Genomic DNA, 20280 nt, shown 5'->3' with positions numbered 1-20280 from the left:
TATTTCTCTCTGAGGGTACTAGTAGTAAGGCAAGAGACTATCTCTTCACCTGCACCCTCAACCCCCCACTCCTTAAAATATCAAGATCCACATTTATGGCATGAATCCTTAGTACTTTTTGGAAAAGGGTTTGTTTTTCTTTTTTAAAGATTTTATTTATTTGAGAGAAAGAGAGAGAGAGAGAAAGAACACAAGCAGGGGGGAGGGGTAGAGGGAGAAGCAGGTTCCCCACTGACTAGGGAGCCTGATGCAGGACTCGATCCCAGGGTCCTGGGATCATGACCTGAGCCGAAGGCAGACGTTCAACCGACTGAGCCACCCGGGCACCCTTGGAAAAGTTTTTAAAGCCTAACAGATTCATTGAATTTAAAAAATAATAGAAAAACAAATAAAAATAAAAAATAAAAATAGAATGTTTATTTTACCTGTGTTTGAAACTGAATAATCATTTACAAATATTTGAAAGTTTGTATTTTTCTAATTTGAATTGAAACAAATTAAAGATACTATGTGAAATGTTGAATTATTCACTAGTTTTCCTTTGAATTTAATGTTATGACTGCTAAGATTGAAAGCTTAATGTTTCTGTTGAATTTTTGGACTAATCATCTATTAATGCATCTTGTATTAATGCTAATTTTCCATAGACCCTTCTTGAAGGTTGCTGTGGTGAAGATATTATTCATGTCAATGAGAATGGAGAGTTTAAGTTGGATGTAGAGTCTAATGCTATAATCCAAGATGTTAAACTGCTAGAGGAGCTATTGCTTGACTGGAAGATATGGAATAAAGCCAAGGCATGTGCTTTTATTGATTTTATTTCTTTTAAGATTTATTTATTTATTTGAGAGAGAGAGAGTGCTCACGCGCACGCACGTGTGAATGGCAGGAGGGGCAGAGGGAGAGGGAGATAGAGAGAATCTCCAGCAGACTTCCCTCTGAGTGCAAAACCAGACGCAGTGTGGGGCTCACTCTCATGACCCTGAGATCATGACCTGAGCCGAAATCAAGAATCAGATGCTTACCCAGTTGAGCCCCCAGATGCCCCCATGTGCTTTTTTTTTAATGGTAGAAAACATATGACATAAATTTACCCTCTTAACAATTTTTACATGTATAGTACAGTATTAACTATATACACTCTGTTGTACAGCAGATATCTAGAACATTTTCATCTTGCTTTACTGAAACTATCCCTATTGAACAACTCCCCTATTTCTCCTGCCCCCACCCCAGTCCCTGGCAACCACCACACTATGTTGCTATGAGTTTGATTACTTTAGACATGTCATAGAAGTGTAATCATTCAGTATTTGTCTTTCTGTGATTGGTTTATTTCACTTAGTGTATGTCCTTAATGTTCATTTGCGTTGTAGTATATGACAAGATTTCTTTCTTTTGTAACACTGAATAATACCATTGTATGTATATAACACATTTCCTTTATCCTTCCTTCTATCGGTAGACATTTAGGTTGCTTCCATATATTGGATTTTGTGAATAACACTGTAATGGACATGGGTGTGTGAATATTTCTTTGAGATCCTGTTTTCAGTTCTTTTGGATATTGGGATTGCTGAATTATATAATAATTCCAGTTTTAATTTTTTAAGGAACCTCTACACTATTTTCCATAACAACTGCACCATTTTACAATCCCACCACCAAGGTACAAGGATTCTAATTTCTCCACATCCTTGCCAACAATTGTTATTTTCTGGCTTTTTGATAGTGGCCATCTTATTGGGTATGAGGTGATATTTTATTGTGGTTTTGATTTGCATTTCCCTGATATTTAGTGATGATGAGCGTCTTTTCATATACTTGTTGGCCATTTGTATATTTTCTTTGGAGAAATGTCTGTTCATGTTCTTTGCCCATTTTTAAAATGGATTATTTGATATTTTTTATGTTATTGAGTTGTAGGAGTTCTCAATATATTTTGATATTAATCCCTCATCTGATATGTGTTTGCAAAGATTTTCTCCCATTCCATGGGTTGGTTGTTTCCTTTGCTGCACAGAGAGACATGTACTTTTTTTTTTTTTTAAAGATTTTATTTATTTTTTTTGACAGAGAGAGACATAGCGAGAGCAGGAACACAAGCAGGGGGAGTGGGAGAGGGAGAAGCAGGCTTCCTGCAGAGCAGGGAGCCTGATGTGGGACTCGATCCCAGAACCCTGGGATCATGACCTGAGCCGAAGGCAGACGCTTAACGACTGAGCCACCCAGGCACCCGAGACATGTACTTTTAAATATTTATCTAATCATTCTTCTGGAGAACAGAACAAACTTATTACTTCAATGTAATGTTAATTATAAATGGAAATGTGGAGGTTATTTTCTGTGCAAGTTTTTGAGCAGTCATCGGTAATGCTGAGCTGGAGGGTTAGGATCAGAGCTTGGCCTAACTAGAAATAGCTAGAGCAGTACTCAGGCTGGAGAACATGGAGCTCATTCAAATCAGTTGGGGACTTGCATTTACCATAAACACTCAAAGGGGATCCTGCTAAGACGAGTCTGGAGAGTCAAGTCAAGGAGAGGTAAATGTACGCACTTCTGAGTAGGGCAGCCAAGTTACCCAGGAGTCACAGAGCTGAATCAGGGTATGTAGGGCAAAGCTATGAAGTCTTGACTTCATCATAAGCGTAAGTTGAGGAACATGGTTGGTATTAGGTCTAGACACAGCATCTCTACAACTGGATGGATGCACTGGTCTTCACAAGGACCCAGCCAGGGAATGAATACAGAGCTATTTCCTTTCTGCTCTAGTTTTTTATTTTTTTGGGGGGGGAGACTTTTTGTTTGTTTTTTAAGTAGACTGCATGCTTAGTGTGGAACCCAATGTAGGGCTCAATCTCACAACCCTGAGATCAAGACCTGATCCAAGATCAAGAGTAGGACTCTCAACCAACTGAGACACCCAGGCACCCAGTGCCCTAGTTTTAAACAGTCTTCATGGTATAGGCTCATATAAGCTCCTTATTCTAGTGTAGACTAGATTGTCTGGAGCTATTTGGAGATAACAACATTACCATCAAATGTAATTAAAGGCCAATCCAAAGTATATTACTTTAGAATTTTTAAAAAATCAGTTATTCCTAGATTTGGCAATACTTCCCCCAAATTTACTCATTATCAATAATGAGTTGGGAAGCTGAAAGAAACCTTTATAATCTATTATTAAGAAAGATAAGTTTTGACCAAGCATACTAGAGGAAAGACAGAATTATTTCTCTAATCTTCCTGTAGAAAATTATATTACAAAAGTATTATTATATGAAGGTACAATCTTCCAGTTATAAAATAAATAAGACATGGGGATGTAAGGTACAGCATAGGGAATATAGCCAATAATATGATAACAACTTCATATAGTGGTGGATGGTAACTGCATTTCTTGTGGTAACCACTTCATAATGTATATAAAAATTGAATCACTAAGTTGTATGCCTGAAACAAATACAATATTGTATGTCAGTTATTCTGCAAAAGAAAAAAAAAGAAGCAATTAAAGAATATGCAGACTCACATGGGGGAAAGTATTATAATGTTGTGTTAAGCAGCTAACTGAACTATTGCTTTTTTCTGGACTTTATCATATTTACCAATTTTTAAAACTTTGTAATTTGTCATGATTTCTTTTCTCATCCCAAATAAATTCTCATTTTCAGAATAAAAAATAACCATATATGTGTATGCATAAAAATATGTGTAATGTTGCATGAAGAAAAAGCAAATGTACAGTGATACCAGATGTCAACACACAAAGGCAGTATGAATACAAATATATAGTTAACAGCTTGACTGTGGATCGGAAGAGCGAACCTAACTAAATGGTCGACGGTTGTTTTAGTTAGTATTTCAAAAGAGGATGCTAATTTGGGGTGGTTGATTAGAAAACAAAACATTTTTTTCCTGAATTCAGTAGTGATACACACAAATACTTCTGTGAGTTTGAAATAAGGTTTTCTTTCCTAATGAATAATTTTTAACTGAGTTTGTCTTTTGTTGTTGGTTGTTTACTTTGCCACTATTCTATTTGGTACTATTTTTCAGACCTGAATCAAGTTTTCATACTTGGGCTGCCTTGTGCTCCCATTCTCATATGCCTTGTTCTTCTAGGGCATCTTGACCCCTGTCTTATGAAGAGAGAGGCCTTGGTTATAATAGTATGATTAAATCTGTCAATTCCTTGGCCTTTTCATTGTTCATTACTATCAAATAATGGCAGGAAAAGTAGCAAGACCTGCAGCCCAAACCAGTTAATTTTGTTTTTTGTTAACAGCTTTGCTGAAAGGTCATTTGGGACAATAAAATGAGGTGAAGGTTATCTTTCAATATTAGTTATCTATAGAAGATTGCTCTTTCTCCATTACTGAGGGTAATTTAAGGTTGATTCTACATGGAAGAATCATTTTTAAGGCACCTTAAAAGGATGTTTGAAGATACACAGTAGTCATGCACAGAATTCTATTATTTGGACTTAAAAGTAAATCAATCCAAAAATGCAGAATTTTCACATTGTCAGTGAGTTTTTTCAATTTAGTGCAATTTGTTCTAAAATTATTTAATTAAGTGCTGTATACACAAATTATAGAAGTTTATGCATTTTAGTAATACTCTTTGAAAATAAATTATTTGGAAACAATTATATTGATAATGTGTGTTTCTCTATGTTGAATAAATCCCTCAAAATAATTCATCTATTGAAAATACTGTATATTAGATAACGTTGCAGAAAGGTTAATGTACTGAAGCACCTAATACAATATTGCATTCAACATAAGTATTTAGAAATGCACTATTGGTTAAAATAATAATAATAATAATAATAGTGTGGAGTAAACTTTAAGATTTGCTTTTTCAGATAAATTTAATCTTTGACCCTGAATATACACACAGTGATAGACTGATATATGTCTTCTAAAAAGGTTGTAGTATGTTTTTCAATAACCATGTGCTGATTGGTATGTGTTTATTTTCTCAGCAAGGAGCTTGGGAAATGCTGCTGGCAGCTCTAGAAGTCCTCATCAGAGCGGATCACCACCAGCAGGTCTTTAATATTAAGCAGTTACTGAAAGCCCGAGTGGTCCATCACTTTCTACTGACTTGTCAGGTTTTGCAGGTACTTTTCACATAACTTTACATTGGGAGATATTTTCCACAATTACTTGTTTAGTAACTCAGTACTGTGAACTCACATTTTTGTGGGACTTTCAATGGAAGGAATTTTTTTTTTTTCTCTTCTCCATCTTCCCTATTCTCCTGGATTCTTTCTTTGCAACCCCTGCCTCCTACAGCTTGACCTTCGCACTTCCATCATTCCTTACTCAATTACAAAAGAACAACAACTACTGTATTTCTGCGATGTCTCTATGTTGGAATAGAATAATAATTTTGTAATCTCTTGAATATCAACAATAGGAAAATTTTAACTTGTTGTAAGCTTTGCATAGTGGCAGAATGGTGGCCAGTGAGGTTTAATCTGAGGCATGATTATTGCTAACTAAAACTTATCCCACATTCCTTAAATAACAAGTGCAAGTATGTTTTGTTTTAATAAGTATGGATTTGCCGAAGATCTATTATATGTACCAGAAGTAGCATATTGAAAATATATCCAAAATATTATATATGAAAAAGTGGCACACTCACTCACCTCTCCAGTAGTGTCTGTGCTATGGCCTGGCTTCTAGTTAAATCTTTTGCTCTGCCTTCACAGATGTCCTTAAATTTATCACTTTGGTCAGTGTACGAGAATATTTTTCAAGGTCGTTTGTTTTTTTTAGTGAGGCATCTAGTAGCACTTTATCAGGTTGGATAAGTTCAGATGTTCCCTGAGAGCAGTAATATTTCTGTTTTTAATGCCTTTGTTTGGATGGCACCAGTGGCTTCCCATTGCACTTGGGATAAAATCCAGACTCTGTGACAGTATCTAAAGAGAGCCTATATGCTCTGGTGACCACACCAGCCTCACCTCATGTCACTGCAGCCCCTGGCTTTTTTTCTCTTCCTTAAACAAGTGAGTCTTTTCCCCTCTCAGGGCACATGATATTTTTTCTGACTGAGAAGTTGTTGATCCTTATCTTTCCATCTGGCCTGCTTCTCCTCATATCTCCACTTTAAATTTACTTCCTGAGAGAAGCCCTCCCTTCTCTATCCATCTAGAGGAACCCTTGCCCTTCCCCTGACTCACTCCATGCATCTGCATTTGTTGGTGTCATGTCGTCATTTCTGAAATTCTGGTTTATTTCCCTCTGTAAACCTGCTGAAGGCAAGGATAATGTTTTTTTCTTTTTCTTTTTGATTATTTTTTTAATTTAAATTCAGTTAATTAACATATAATGTACTATTAGCTTCAGAGGTAGAGTTCAGTGATTCATCAGTCTTATATAACACCCAGTGTCCCATTACATCATGTGCCCTCCTTAATGTCCATCACCCAGTTACCCCATCCCCCCACCCTCTTCCCTCCAGCAGATAATGTTTTTTTCTTGATCACACTGTAACTCCAGTACCTGGCACATACAGACACCCAATAAATATTTGTTGAATGAATGAATTCTAAAAAAACAAAAACAAAAACATTTTATTGCCTTTCTTTGGCCCTGTGGTAAATTAGACTGCTGTCTTCAGGAATACAATACAGTATGCTCAGAGGCTCACTGCTTGCTTGCTGAATAGTTTATGTAACATTTATACAGCAATTTTTCTCTAAATCAGTTTTCTTTGTATATCCACTTTGAAACTTGCTGACTAATTTTCAAAGAGTTCACAAGACAGTGTGAAGTTCTCATTCAGTCTTTCCATGTCAGAAAAGTAACACTTGTAAACTAGGATATATATATATATATATATATATTCTCATTTCCATATATTTATAAAAATGCTAGAAAAATCGAGGTACCAATTCCTTTTCCTGAAAAGTATATTTCTTCATCCTTCTTCATTCAAAGAGCCCATTATCAAAATAACAGTTAGTTATTAAGAATTGTTTTATGTTAGGTATTGTGGGAAGTATATAAAGAAATGAACTTAATTATTGTCTTTATGGTATCTCAGAGTATTTAAGAAAGATTGATAAATTGGTAGTATATTGGATGTGGGGCCATTTCATTAGTTCATGAGTACAGTGTAAAAACCTGAACTCAGGTGATGAAAGCAGGAGTGTAAAAGTAGGGAGCAAATATGAAGGAGATTGTAAAGGGAATTAATAGGGCTTGGTTCTGTCTAAATAGGAGCTATAGGAGAAATGAAATATATGATGCAAAATTTCCACCTGGGAGACTACAAGGATGATAGCATCATGAAAGAAGGAATTGTACACACAAGTTTTGTAGCTTATCCATTCTGCATCTGAGATTACAGTGGGGCGTTCAGTGGCCATGACCAGTGGACACTTAGATGTGCAAGATTGGAACTGGGGACATGGATGAGAGGGACAGATGGGGGACTGTCTGCACTGAAGCCACGGGGACAGATAAACACTACAAGACAAACAGTGTAGTGAAAGGATCGTAGAGGGCTGTGGCTTGCACCTCCGGAAATACCCATTTTCAGGTGTGAAACAGGAAAAAGAAACTGTTGAAAGATGTAGAAAGAGTAGTCAAAGAGCTAAGGGAAGAACCAGGAAACAGTGAAGTGAAAGCCCAGGGTGGGCAGAGGGGGAAAGAAAAAGGTGGTCTCCAGAGCCAAATAATGTGGAAAGTTCAAAGAAAATGTGGACAGGTAAAGGGCCACTGACAGAAATTCTTTAATGACTCGCAAGAATCATTAAGGAATGAAGAAGGCAGGAACCAGGTTTCGGGCATTTTAGGCAGCACGTGTGGTGGATTCATTGGAGATAGTGAAAATAAATAATGATTAAAAGGTCTAGCAGCGAAAGAAGAGAGAAACAGAAAGTTAACAAAAGGTTCCCAAAATTCAAGTTAAGGGAATTTTTTTTTTTTTTTTGGAAAAAGAGAGTAGGGGGAGGGTCAGAAGGAGAGAAAGAATCTTTTTTTTTTTTTGAGAGAGAGAGAGAGAGTCTGAAGCAGGCTCCATGCCCAGCACGGAGCCCCGACGTGGGGCTTGATCTGACCTGAGATCGTGACCTGAGCCAAAGTCAAGAGTGAGACACTTAACTAACTGAGCCACGCAGGTGCCCCAGGGGATTTTTTTTTTTTTTTAATGAAGTAGGATACCAGTGGCTATTTGTAAGGGGTCAGTGGAAAGGACAAGACTGAGGAAACATGGCCTGGGATGGACTTGGGAATGAACGGCTGGGGTGGCGACCAGGAAGGGGGAAGGCACCAGGGACACGATTCTGAAAAAAGGCAGATGGCTATGGCAGAAGTAACACTGATGTAGCAATTCCACAAGAGTAAATGAAGAAAAGTGGGTGTAGAGATGTATCATTTTTCAGATGTATCACATCACATGTACAGGGAGAGGGAAGATGAGGAAGTTTAACTCCCTCGGGGTTGATCTAGAGGCCAACTGCTACCTATTGGGGGGTGGAGTTGGAAAGTATAAATAATTTATTTATACCTGTCTTTATGTTTAGTAATTGCTTGGCATTCTCCCAGGTCTCCTTACATGGGGCTTCCTATATGTGAGGTGCTCTTCCAAGAGTCTGTGTCATTTAATCCTTATGACAACCCTATGAAGTAACATGATCATTCCCATATTATAGATAAACTGAGGCATGGAGATATTAAATATGCCCCCAAATCACCCAGCTAGTGAGTGGGGAAACCAGAGTGCACAGCTAGGTGGTTTGGCTTCTGAGCCAGGCTTGTGTGTGCCACAATATAACTTTGCCTTGTTAATTAAAATAAATGGGCTAGAAGTAAGTTGCCATTGGTTGTAATGAATTTTTAATGGCAAGATTGCTTGAATTGAGAAGTAGCAACTCAGTTTAATGGTAAATATGGTCAGACTAGGGTAGTAAACCAACACAATTCTGTCTTAAATGGAATCTGTTGCTTAAATGAAAAATGTTAGTTAAGTTGACAGTTCTCTTTAAATCTAAAGAGAGTTTTTTTATTTTTTCAGGAACACAAAGAGGGGCAGCTTACTTCCATGCCCCGCGAGGTTTGTAGATCATTTGTGAAAATTATAGCGGAAGTCCTTGGATCTCCTCCCGATTTGGAATTATTGACAGTTATCTTCAATTTCCTTTTAGCCGTTCACCCTCCTACTAATACTTATGTTTGTCACAACCCCACAAACTTCTACTTTTCTTTGCACATAGGTAGGTATAATCATTTTTGTTAGATTTTGGCTATCTCAGTTTTCAGTATTTTTCTTCCCACTCGATCCACATTTGTTTGATATTCATGGACTGGCTTCTCTGTGCTGGAAACTGCCCTAATCACACACGGGGATTGGGACAGGGCAAAGGGCTGTAGAATGGGCCAGACACGGTCTCTGCCTTCAGAGAGCTTCACTGCCAGGAGGGGAGAGGGGACAAACACTCTAATAACTATAGTAAGAAACAATATCTGCTAAGTACCTAATAGATTCAAAAGAAGGACTGATTAGATTTTAGAGGAGTGAGGGTCTCATCAGACAGCTGTGGAGAAAGAAGATTTAATAGATTCTATATCTGACATGGGCGTTGAAGAATTTAGGTAGAATTTGAGAGGTTTCCAGGTAAAGAAAATGACTTAAAGGGAGAAAAAAAATAGAGAAAATAAAGAATAATGAATTTTACCCAAGTATAGGGATCTATAAAGGATCAGTGAGAAACAATACCGTAAATATAGTTTGGGACCGTCACTTATTTATTTTCCCCCCTAAGATCATATTAAATGGGTCCTTGAATGTGAGGCCAGAGAATTTGAACTTATATTCTATTTAGTGGTCACTGAAGGGTTTTGTTTTGTTGTTTTGTTTGTTTTGAGCAAAGAAATATGATGGAATTACATTACTGCAATAAAATTCAGGAAAGAGAAACTACCCACATAGAAGTAAGTTGAAGCTCTGAGACTAGATGAGACCAGTGAAGAAAAGTATAGAGAGAGAATGAAGGAAAAAGGAAGCAAAGGATAGAACTAAAGAAAGAGTAATTAGTATAAGAGAAAGATGGAATAACTAGGGTTTTAAAAGAACCAGGAAAATGTAATGTGGTAAGAAAGCAAGCAAGAATGTACCTATGAGAAAACTAGATAGTAAATTTAGAGAGGAAAGCTGGTTGTAAAACAGGCATTTAGGAATGTAATAAATGAATAAAATGATTCAACAGCTGTAAAAATCCAAATGAAAACAGACAGCATGACTTTGTGTTTGGTTCAGCACACATTTAGTGAATAAAGTACTGTCAAGATTCTAGAAACAGGGTAGTTGCAAAGATGAGTAAAATGTAGTCCACTCCTATACGAAGCTTACAGCCTAGTTGAGGGGAAAGAGACATAAACAGGTAATGACATCATGTGGAAAGCACAGTGATAGAAATATTTTGTTTTCTGGAAGCATAGAGCCCGGTGAGGAGGTGTTTCCTGGAGGAGGTGATGCCCGCTTAAAGGCTGGGGAGGAGTTGAAGGGAAGGGGCTTCCAAACAAAGCAAACAGCTTGATTGGGAGCTGTGAGAAATAGGTGTATGGAACTGTCCTGGCAGAAAGAAGGCTGGAAGGGGTCTGGAGGCAGATCACGGAGATTCTCGTAGACAAGAAGTTTGGACTTTATCCATAGTGTTAAGGAGGCAACAGAGAGCTACTGGAAGGTTCTTAGCAGGGGCTGACATTTGATAGAATTCTGAAAGCTATGAGGATTTGAGGGTGACCAGATGTCCATCGCAGATACCGTTTAGAAGTCTGTGACAGGCCTCCAGGTGAGAGATAAGAAGCGCCCACATTATAGCACTGTGCTTGGGACAAGAGGAGTTCAAGAAGCAAAGTCAAGTCAGCAGAACCTGGAAACTGACTTCACGTGGATAAAGGAAAGGTAGTGGTCAAGGGTGAATCCTGATTTTTATTTAGGAAATGGGTGCTTCTGCCAAAGGAACCAGAGAACAAAACAGAAGGACTGAATTTAGGGCAGAAAGAGGATTCAGATTTAGATTTGTAGCATTTATGGTGCATTTAAGAAATCGAGCCATTGAATTTACAAGTCTGAAGCTCAGAAAGGACGATTAAGCTGAAGTTTGGAGTCATATTGGACATTGAAGGAGTTATATAAAAATATAGGACAGAGTCCTTTCCTCAAAGAGTGAAGTGAACAGTTAGCTGTTCAAATATAGAAATAAATGTAAGTATAGTTGCAATTCAAAGAAAATAAAAGTTAACGTGGCAAGTAACAGTAAAAAAAAAATCTACATCTGAGAAATAATAGCGTGTACTTGCATAGCAAATGTGCATTAGTATAAAACATGCCATATTTTTTCACTTTGAATGTCTTTTCATAAAAATTTATATTTAATGATTTGCTTTTGAAATTATATTTTCGTTTTATCCTTTTAAAAAAATTTTACTGTCTCAAGATTTTTTTTGATTCTAGATGGCAAGATCTTTCAGGAGAAAGTCCAGTCAATCATATACCTGAGACATTCCAGCAGTGGAGGAAAGTCTGTTCCTAGCCCTGGATTTATGGTAATAAGCCCATCTGGTTTTACTGCTTCACCGCCTGAAGGTAAACATAAACAATAATGAAAGTGTAACCCTTCCTGATATAGTTCTGAATATTAGCAGATAAATAAATTGTACATGTTTTCGCAGTATGATATACGTGATATTCAGATCAAATAAATGGAAGGTTAAAACAAAATTACAGAATATATTTAAGGAATGCATTTCATTACTTTCTGGGATCAGCAGCTCACACTCAATATAACAAGAGACACTCCAGAGAATTAGGGAACAGAAGAGGTGCATGCTGTCTTGCTCTGGAATTCTCTGTCCCCTGTTATCACAGTGATTTGTCTTTCATTAAGTTTCTGATTTATTTTCCCATTTTCTTCAAAATCTTTGTTTGGCTTACTCTCTCCTTTCTACCTAAACGTCATTCTAGACAATGACCATCCTGTACTCCAGCTTCTCATTCTTGGACTCTGAGGACCTTTCCTTCTACTTTATCTACCAGTATACATGGACTTCATCATCATCAAGAAGACTCCCCAGCTCTGACACTCCAGTATCCCACTCTCTGATAACAACCTCCTGTCTTTCTGGTTCCTTTGTCACCTCCCATGTTCCCTTCTGCCTGTTTCCCCGTCCGGCCTAGATCCCAGTAGCCAGTTACTTTCTTGACACGGCCTTCAGCTTCCTCGTCCCCTTGCCTTTGGCGTTCTTGACCTGAGAAACCCCAACCTTGCCTCAGTATAACTATCCTCACGCTGCTGGAAGCTGCTGAAGAGAATTCCTGTCTTTACAAGGGTCTCCGACTGTAGCTGGCCTTTTAATGCTGCTCTGTCATTCTTCAGTATGTTCAAAATCAATTCCCTTTTCTATTTCCATAACAATCTTTAAGCTTACAGTACTTTTCTGTCTTCCTAACTTAACAACTACCTCATCTCTACTTTTTATAGAGAAACAATAGGAACATGTCTCCTAGTTGTGAACTGGCTGTGCTTCTTTTCCTTTCCTGACAGCTGCTGTCTTCCAGAGAAGAGGGATGTGTTTTAATTGGTTTTATTTGGAATTTTATAGGAAATGTCTATCCTTAACATCATTGTACATCACTGCAAACATTTTCAAATACAATCATTCCCCCCTTTTTTCCAGGTCTTTTGAACAGAATCTTTCAGCAGCCTTAGCCCTCCAGCCAAAATGCAGAAATAACTAGGAAAAACTTCTGAGCTACGGAGCTATTATTGCCAAAAAGCCTGTGCTCTAAAACAGTTCGTCCAGTGCCTATTTACTATCCAGAACATCAGTGTTCTCAAGTTTTAGCAGGCAAAAGAAAGCACCTGGAGAGCTTGTTAAAACACAGATCTTTGGGCCCCTCCCTCATATATTCCGATTCAGTAGGTCCAGGGTGGTGCCTGAGAATGTGCATTTGTAACAGTCACCCAGGTAATGTTTGCTGATCTCCATGCTGCTGGCGCACAAACCACACCTTGAACAGCATTCACTTTATCCCGTGCACTTAGAATGACGGTGATTTCTCCTTATGTAAGGAGTATTAAAAGCAGCAAACGGACAGCTATAATAGGAAGTCAAAAAACTATTGCTTCTCACTAATAGCATCAAGAAGTAACCACAGAAATGGACGAGAGACAGAACAGTCTAGGGCCATTTAGTCTAGTAATTATAACAACAAGTATGAGTATTACTACTGTTTATTGAGCACCTATTATATGCTAGACACTATCCTGGGAGCATCACAAATATGATCTCACTTAATCCTTAAAGCAGCCTTGCAAAGTAGATACTCTGAATCCTCCTTTTACATTTACAGAAACTAACACTCAAATAATTAAATGATTAATTAAGGCCGCCTAACTAACAGGACTATCACATGAGGGCGCCTGGGTGGCTCAGTCGATGAAGCATCTGCCTTCGGCTCAGGTCATGATTCCAGGGTCCTGAGATCTGGCCCCGCATTGGGCTCCCTGCTCAGTGGGGAGTCTGCTTCTCCCTCTCCCTCTGCCCCTCTCCCTTCCCCCATGCTGGTGCGTGCTCTCTCTCTCTCTCAAATAAATAAAATCTTAAAAAAAAAAAAAGAACCATCACTTGAATGCAGTTATATATTGTTGAGAAGCCCACACTTTTCCACTACATCAAACTATATCCTAGTGAGTGCTAGCCTGAAGTAAATTTTCACTTAATTCACTTAATTTCACTACAGTAGAGCCATTAATCCTAATGACTTTGAATCATTCAGTCAACACTGTATTTTGTTAAGGAGACAGGAAAAGACATACATTTTTGGAAGCTTTTAATAAAAAATAGTTAAAAGGAAAAATAGTTTGAGCACTTAAGAATTTTAAGCACTAGTTACTAGGAACATTACCCTATGTGGATTCTTTTAACATTGTTAGATAAATGGGTCATTGCTGTGGTTGTGACTGATAGTGCAGAAAACAGGTGGTCCCACTTCATAGATTTTTAAAGAGTATTTTTCTTTCTACTCTCACCAGGAAACAATTCCTGCAATATTATCCCACAACGGATGACCACCAACATGCTGCGTTCTAGAAGCCTACCAGCATTTCCTACTGTTTCACCTCGAACGCAACCGCAAAAACTGACTAGAAGTTTGGGTTATAGTATTGACAAGTTACAAAATATTGCAGATAATTATGTTGCTTCCCAAGCAGAGAAACTGAATTCTCTGGTGAGTTCCGAGACCCTGAAAAAAGGTAAAGAGGATGCGTTTGTCAGTAGCTTTGAGTCTGCAAAAGCTGCGTATGAAATGGAAGCTGCCCTTTCAGCCCGCGCCTCTGTCAATGGTGTCCCAAAAGGAACATTGGGATTTCCGGCGGTCAAAGTTGATCATAAAGAATTGGCAGCAGAACCCAGATTAGATGATGACAGTCCTGGGGACGAGTCCTGCCCACGCCGACCTGATTACCTAAAGGGACTGGCCTCATTCCAGCACAGCCACAGCACTAGTGCAAGCCTCGGGCTAGCTTTTCCTTCCCAGAATGGATCCGCAGCCGTTGGACGTTGGCCGAGTCTTGTTGATAGGAACACCACCGATGAGTGGGAGAACTTTGCCTTTTCTCTGGGTTATGAGCCAAACTCCAGCCGAACTGCAAGTACTCACAGGTACTCGCATGGTTTTGCAGGCCCCCCTCTTTGTCTTCCTATTCTTGGAAGAATCTCTACCCTTCTAGAAATGTCTTCATTATGTCACTTCTCATCTACAACATATATAATAATAACAAACAGAAAGGTACCTTTCTCTTTATTTGAATGCTAGATAGTATTGAATTCTATATTTTACCCAAGGCCAAACCATAAATAGTTACTAAAGAAAAAAATGCCTTGTGGTCTATTTAATTCTTACAGTTATTAGAGAAAAACTCTTCGGGGAAGCTATAAGATTTACAGTAGCAAGTAGCAACATCCCACGAGAGTTTCTGTGGTGATGGGAATGTTTTGCCTGTGCCGTGAAGTACAGTGGACACTGGCCACATATGCCTGTTGAATGCTTGAAAGGTGGCTAATGCCCACCACCCTATTGCACATCATAGCTGTGGAATAGAATGGTGTTTAATAGACTGTGTGCCTAAACTATATCGCTGATGAATAAAGTGAAAAAAAGTGATGGCACATTTGTTAGTCTCAGTTAAACATTTTATGAACCTTTGTTTTACAGATTAAAATTATTACTACTCCCTACAGTGCTTTAAGGTAATCATTATGTACTTGTCTTCCTGATAATTGTGTCAGTAAGACTTTTGGGGTCTCTGTTTTAGTGTAACGGAAGACTGTTTGGTACCTATATGCTGTGGATTATACGAGCTCTTAAGTGGAGTTCTTCTCATCCTGCCCGATGTTATGCTTCAAGATGTGATGGACAAGCTCATTCAGGCAGATACACTGTTAGTCCTCGTTAACCACCCATCACCTGCTATACAACAAGGAGTTATTAAAGTAAGGATAAACTCTAGATGTGTTGTTTTAATTCAGAAAAATAAACATACGTATAGTTTAAAATTTGAATATATGTGTTAAAGTAGACCTAAAGCTTTATTTTATTCTAAGGAATAATGAACCAATATACAGCTGACCCTTGAACAACATGGGTTTGAACTGCATGGGTCCACTTATACATGCAGATTTTTTTTTATAAATATAATAGAGTACTGTAAATATATTTTTTCCTCCTTATGATTTTCTTAATCACACTTTCTTTTCTCAAGCTTACTTTATTGTAAGAATACAGTATAGAATACGTAGAACATACAGACTATGTGTTCATCGACTGTTTATATTCTTAGTAAGGCTCCCAGTCAACAAGAGGCTATTAGTAGTTAACGTTGGGGGAGTCAGAAGTCATATGCAGATTTTCAACTGTGGGGGGTCATTCATGGGTCAACTGTAGTTTGTTACTTCTTAGTCATTTTTTATATGTATTATCATGCAATTTTAAGCTCTCCTCCATATATCGATTCATACCCATATGTTTTTTAAGTCTACCAACTACAAGGAACACATAGTTCATTGGAAATCTTGCCTGCAGTGTAGTATCAAATCTTAAACATTTACTTCAAGTTTTAGCTCAGCTGTCACCTTTTCAGAGACCCGATCACCTTTCAGAATAGCTTCCCTCTAGTGTCTGACTCCTCATTTATTCTAGCATCCCAGCTATGTCTTGGAATTATCTTTTTATTCTATCTGTGTGCTTGTTCTCTCACTCTCCCACACTGACATATCAGCTCCATGAGGATGGGCATCGTGTGTCTGGTGTACACTAGGTTCTAAGCATAGTGTCCAATGAATAAACGTTTGATATGATTGGTTTCCATTAGGAAACAACCCAATATTGAAATGGTCTTTTAGAGATTCTCATTTTCTTTAGTTTGTCTTAAGTAGGATGTTTTTTAAGCACTTGCAATTCAACCCAGTATTTATTGAGCTTCCATCCCATGTGCAAAACACTGGGCTAGTTGCTATGTGGGATATAAAGTAGAGTGATTTCCACATTCCAGGTGTTTATAGTCTAGTGAGGGAGAAAGACATCTACCCAACTAAATAAAATGTAAAGACTTCTTGTGATGGGTGCTTCAGTGGCAATATTAATAAAGAAGAGTGGGAGCATAGGAAAAGCAATTAATTCTGATGGGGGAACCAGGGAAGGAGTCATGCAAAAGGTACATTTGGTATCATGCTGTAAACTTGGAAAGTTTTTAAGTAGGTCAGTAAATAGATGAGTGTTTGGGGAAGAATCATCTATCAGCACTGTGAGGGAGTGATTGCAGGGGAGGAGAGGTGGAAGTATTCTGTTTAGCAGGCTAGCACAGTAGTCCGGGGCAGAAATGATGAGTTCCTGATCTGGGGAAATGGGAAGTCGAAGGACACGCAGATTTCAGAGACATTCGTTGGAATGAAGGGGAGAGACCTTCATAATTACACGTGGGCAAGCAGGGCTGGAAAAGCCAAAAGTGAGATTAACTGTGAAATCTAGGAAGGTGGTGCTACTGTGTGCTCTAAGATTGGAACCACGAAAGATTGATTTTGGAAGGAAAATAATTAATTGGGTTTTACACGTGTTGCATTTAAGATGCCAGGGAAGGGTGGAAATTCAGGCCTGTGCTCAGGATAAATAATCTGTCAGGAAGTCTAGAAATGAAGTCTAGTAGATACACATACACACACACACACACACACACACATATTTACAGGGAGAGGATAGTACAGTGTTGACTATTTTTTTTTCCTTCAGAATAAAGCACAAATATAGTACTTATACTTGAGTGAGCTACCAGTCTACTAGGTGTCCATGCTTAGCTAAAAAAGTTAGTCTCCCCATAGCAAAAGTATTAAGATCGCCAAGATAAAGTCATCATTAGCATTCCAAAGTAGTCAGAAACAAAGATTATTTTTGTTTTGCTATGGAGATGGCATTTTTTTGAGCTTTCTACGTTCTATACATATGAAAGTAAATGGTAACTTACAAGTATTTGCCTGATTTCTGTACATCCTATAAAATTTTAATGCATTATGTAAATTGTCTTAATTTTTTTTCTTAGCTATTAGATGCCTATTTTAATAGAGCATCTAAAGAACAAAAAGATAAATTCCTAAAGAACCGTGGCTTTTCCTTGCTAGCCAACCAGTTGTATCTTCACCGGGGAACACAGGAATTGTTAGAATGCTTCATTGAAATGTTCTTTGGTCGACGTATTGGTCTTGATGAAGAGTAAGTGTGTTCTTTCCTCCACCATAATCGGGGATCTTTTGTCTTAAAAATAAAATTTATTAAGCTGACTCTTAATAAAATTATTTGGTCATTTTTAGAAAAAAACCCTCTAAAAGTCATTTTCCAGGTAAATCAGTTTATTATTTTCCATATGATTTTGTTTCTAACTTCTTCCTTTGTATTTCATTCATTAGTTAGAAACTAGACACAAATTCTTCATCAAAGGAAAGAAGGTGACCAGTTAAGATTTGGCACACAGTGTTAACATGAGAAGGGTAGCTGAAAAGAAGGTGGCTCATCTTTGCCCAGCAGCAGATCACATGAGTGATCCATAGAGAAGCTTCCCACTCCCCTCAGCCTCCAGGTTTTCTGGGAGAAGAGCACATCCATCAGCTGGAATTCCTGGTTTGGCCAAAAAGTGAAACTGTTACCGCTCTCTGTGTTAGCGTAGTGAGAAATGTGTGTCTCATCATCATTGTTTTTTTTTTTAAGATTTTATTTATTTATTTGGGAGAGAGAGAGTGCGCGCGAGAGAGCATGAGCAGGGAGGAGAGGGAGAAGCAGGCTCCCCGCTTAGCGGGGGCCCAATGTGGGGCTCAATCCCAGGACCCCTGGGGTCGTGACCTGAGCCGAAGGCAGATGTTTAACAGACTGAGCCACCCAGGCGCCCCTCTCATCATCATTATTAAGTGTCTTCTGCTTATTAAGTAGACCAATTCAGACCTTGAAGAATTTACTTATTAATCGCAGTAGTGACAAAAGCACTTTCATTTGCATACAGCTTTTAGCTTTTTCCAAGCAATTCTGTAGTATCTCCTTTGATTCTCACAACAGCCTTGAGAAGAAAGTAGGGCAGGTGTCTCCACACGTATTTGACAGATAAGGAAAATAAGGTACAAAACACTTAAATAATTTCCTTCTATCACAGAGGCATATAGTATTGGGACAAGAACTCATTCCTTTCATTAGACCTCTTTTTACTAGTTCAAGGTCTCTCAAATACTATTATTATTATTATATGTTATGTAATAGTAACAGCATATAATCATACAAATTATATATGTTGTGTGTTACATGTTAATGATTATACTATTATAATTATAATTTATTGTTAATTACTTTATTAATAATAAATTTATAATATCTTCCTGTGCACTTGTTATATAGACCCCTAAAGCACGAGTCCTTTGGACACCTAAGGGGCCTATGGACAAATTAAAGCAAGTCAGTTAAAACCATGAAATTGTATACATGTTTCATTGGAATGTTTGTATATTTACCTTGGGACAGACTTCTAACAATACTTTTATTTTACTGGAGGCGGGGTCTATATCTTAAAGGTTGAGATTCCTTGCTCCCCAAATTTATTTTTTATAGCTTCAAAATCTAGTTAGCAAAACAACCCATATTGTAATCATTTTTCCTTATTTGGTGGTTAATTGCTTCTAATGTGCTCTTAACTGTGTCTTTTTCATTACAGATTTGACCTGGAAGATGTGAAAAACATGGGAATTTTTCAGAAATGGTCTGTCATTCCTATTCTGGGACTAATAGAGACATCTCTATATGACAACATGCTTTTGCATAGTGCTCTCTTACTTCTTCTCCAGATATTAAATTCTTGTTCCAAGGTAGCAGATATGTTGCTGGATAATGGTCTACTGTACGTGTTATGTAATACAGTAGCAGCCCTGAATGGATTAGAAAAAAAGTAAGTTTTAAATCATTATTTAAAATGGCACCATCTGATAAATACTTTAGAAAGGGAAAACTTTAGTAATAGGTACATTAGAGCATCTGATTTTTCAAAACACTTTTAAAGACTATCTTTCCTACCAAACTGATTAAATTAATTAAATTAAATTGAATTTGGAGGGGAGAATATTTTCCATCATTTTCAACAAGCTTACTTAAAAAGATGTTTACTAATGATGTACTGTACGGTGACTAACATAACATAATAAAAAAAAATGTTTATATGACCTACTTTTAAGTATTTAGAACCTGAAGACAAGTTGAATAAATTCAACTGTCCTCAAATACATTTACCAAGCTTCTATTGTGACCTTATAAAAATTATTATCCCCACGAGGAATAGGAAATTGAGGATTGGAGAGAGAGAGTGACTTGTTGAAGATCATCCAGCTAGTAAATAGCACAGGGCTTGAAACTGAACCTGTCTCACTTCAAACGCCTATGTTTTAAACTTCTGATACTCTCCTTCTTTCTACTACTGTAAATGAATTTCCCGTTTCCAGAAGTATATTGGTAAATGGCTGCCTACCAAATTGATTAACAGCTTTACAAAATGTGTGAGATTATATTTTTACTTGGATTTTGTGCCTTTGGTGTCTGCGTTTATGATGTACAGCATAATATTTTTATTAGCATAGTGTTAAAATATAAATCTCCAGTAGCATCATCCTACTGCACATTAAAGCATTAAATATTATCTATATTTTTTAAGAGAAGTCAGAATACATAGTT

The 20280-nt window shown here is 37.6% G+C and overlaps 1 protein-coding gene and 1 non-coding gene across 6 annotated transcripts in view; both read left to right on the top strand.

Annotated features, from left to right (window-relative positions):
• The window catches only part of LYST (lysosomal trafficking regulator), a 186678-nt gene that overhangs the window by 90551 nt on the left and 75847 nt on the right, over positions 1 to 20280 (top strand). For all 5 annotated transcript variants that reach the window (XM_078077736.1, XM_078077737.1, XM_078077739.1 and 2 more), the window contains 8 exons: positions 648 to 797; positions 4991 to 5128; positions 9040 to 9238; positions 11482 to 11613; positions 14063 to 14693; positions 15347 to 15524; positions 17624 to 17793; positions 19274 to 19504. In XM_078077736.1, coding sequence (XP_077933862.1) covers positions 648 to 797; positions 4991 to 5128; positions 9040 to 9238; positions 11482 to 11613; positions 14063 to 14693; positions 15347 to 15524; positions 17624 to 17793; positions 19274 to 19504 — 1829 coding nt within the window. The remainder of the gene's footprint in view (positions 1 to 647; positions 798 to 4990; positions 5129 to 9039; positions 9239 to 11481; positions 11614 to 14062; positions 14694 to 15346; positions 15525 to 17623; positions 17794 to 19273; positions 19505 to 20280) is intronic.
• Positions 5448 to 5586, top strand: LOC118551261 (U4 spliceosomal RNA). Its single transcript, XR_013450066.1, has one exon. It is a non-coding gene; the product is annotated as a U4 spliceosomal RNA (small nuclear RNA).

Source organism: Halichoerus grypus, chromosome 7 (genome assembly GCF_964656455.1).
Source record: "Halichoerus grypus chromosome 7, mHalGry1.hap1.1, whole genome shotgun sequence".
In the NCBI taxonomy this organism is placed as follows: domain Eukaryota; kingdom Metazoa; phylum Chordata; class Mammalia; order Carnivora; family Phocidae; genus Halichoerus; species Halichoerus grypus.
Note: the sequence above shows the minus strand (reverse complement) of the source record. Positions and strands in the feature narration are given on the sequence as shown.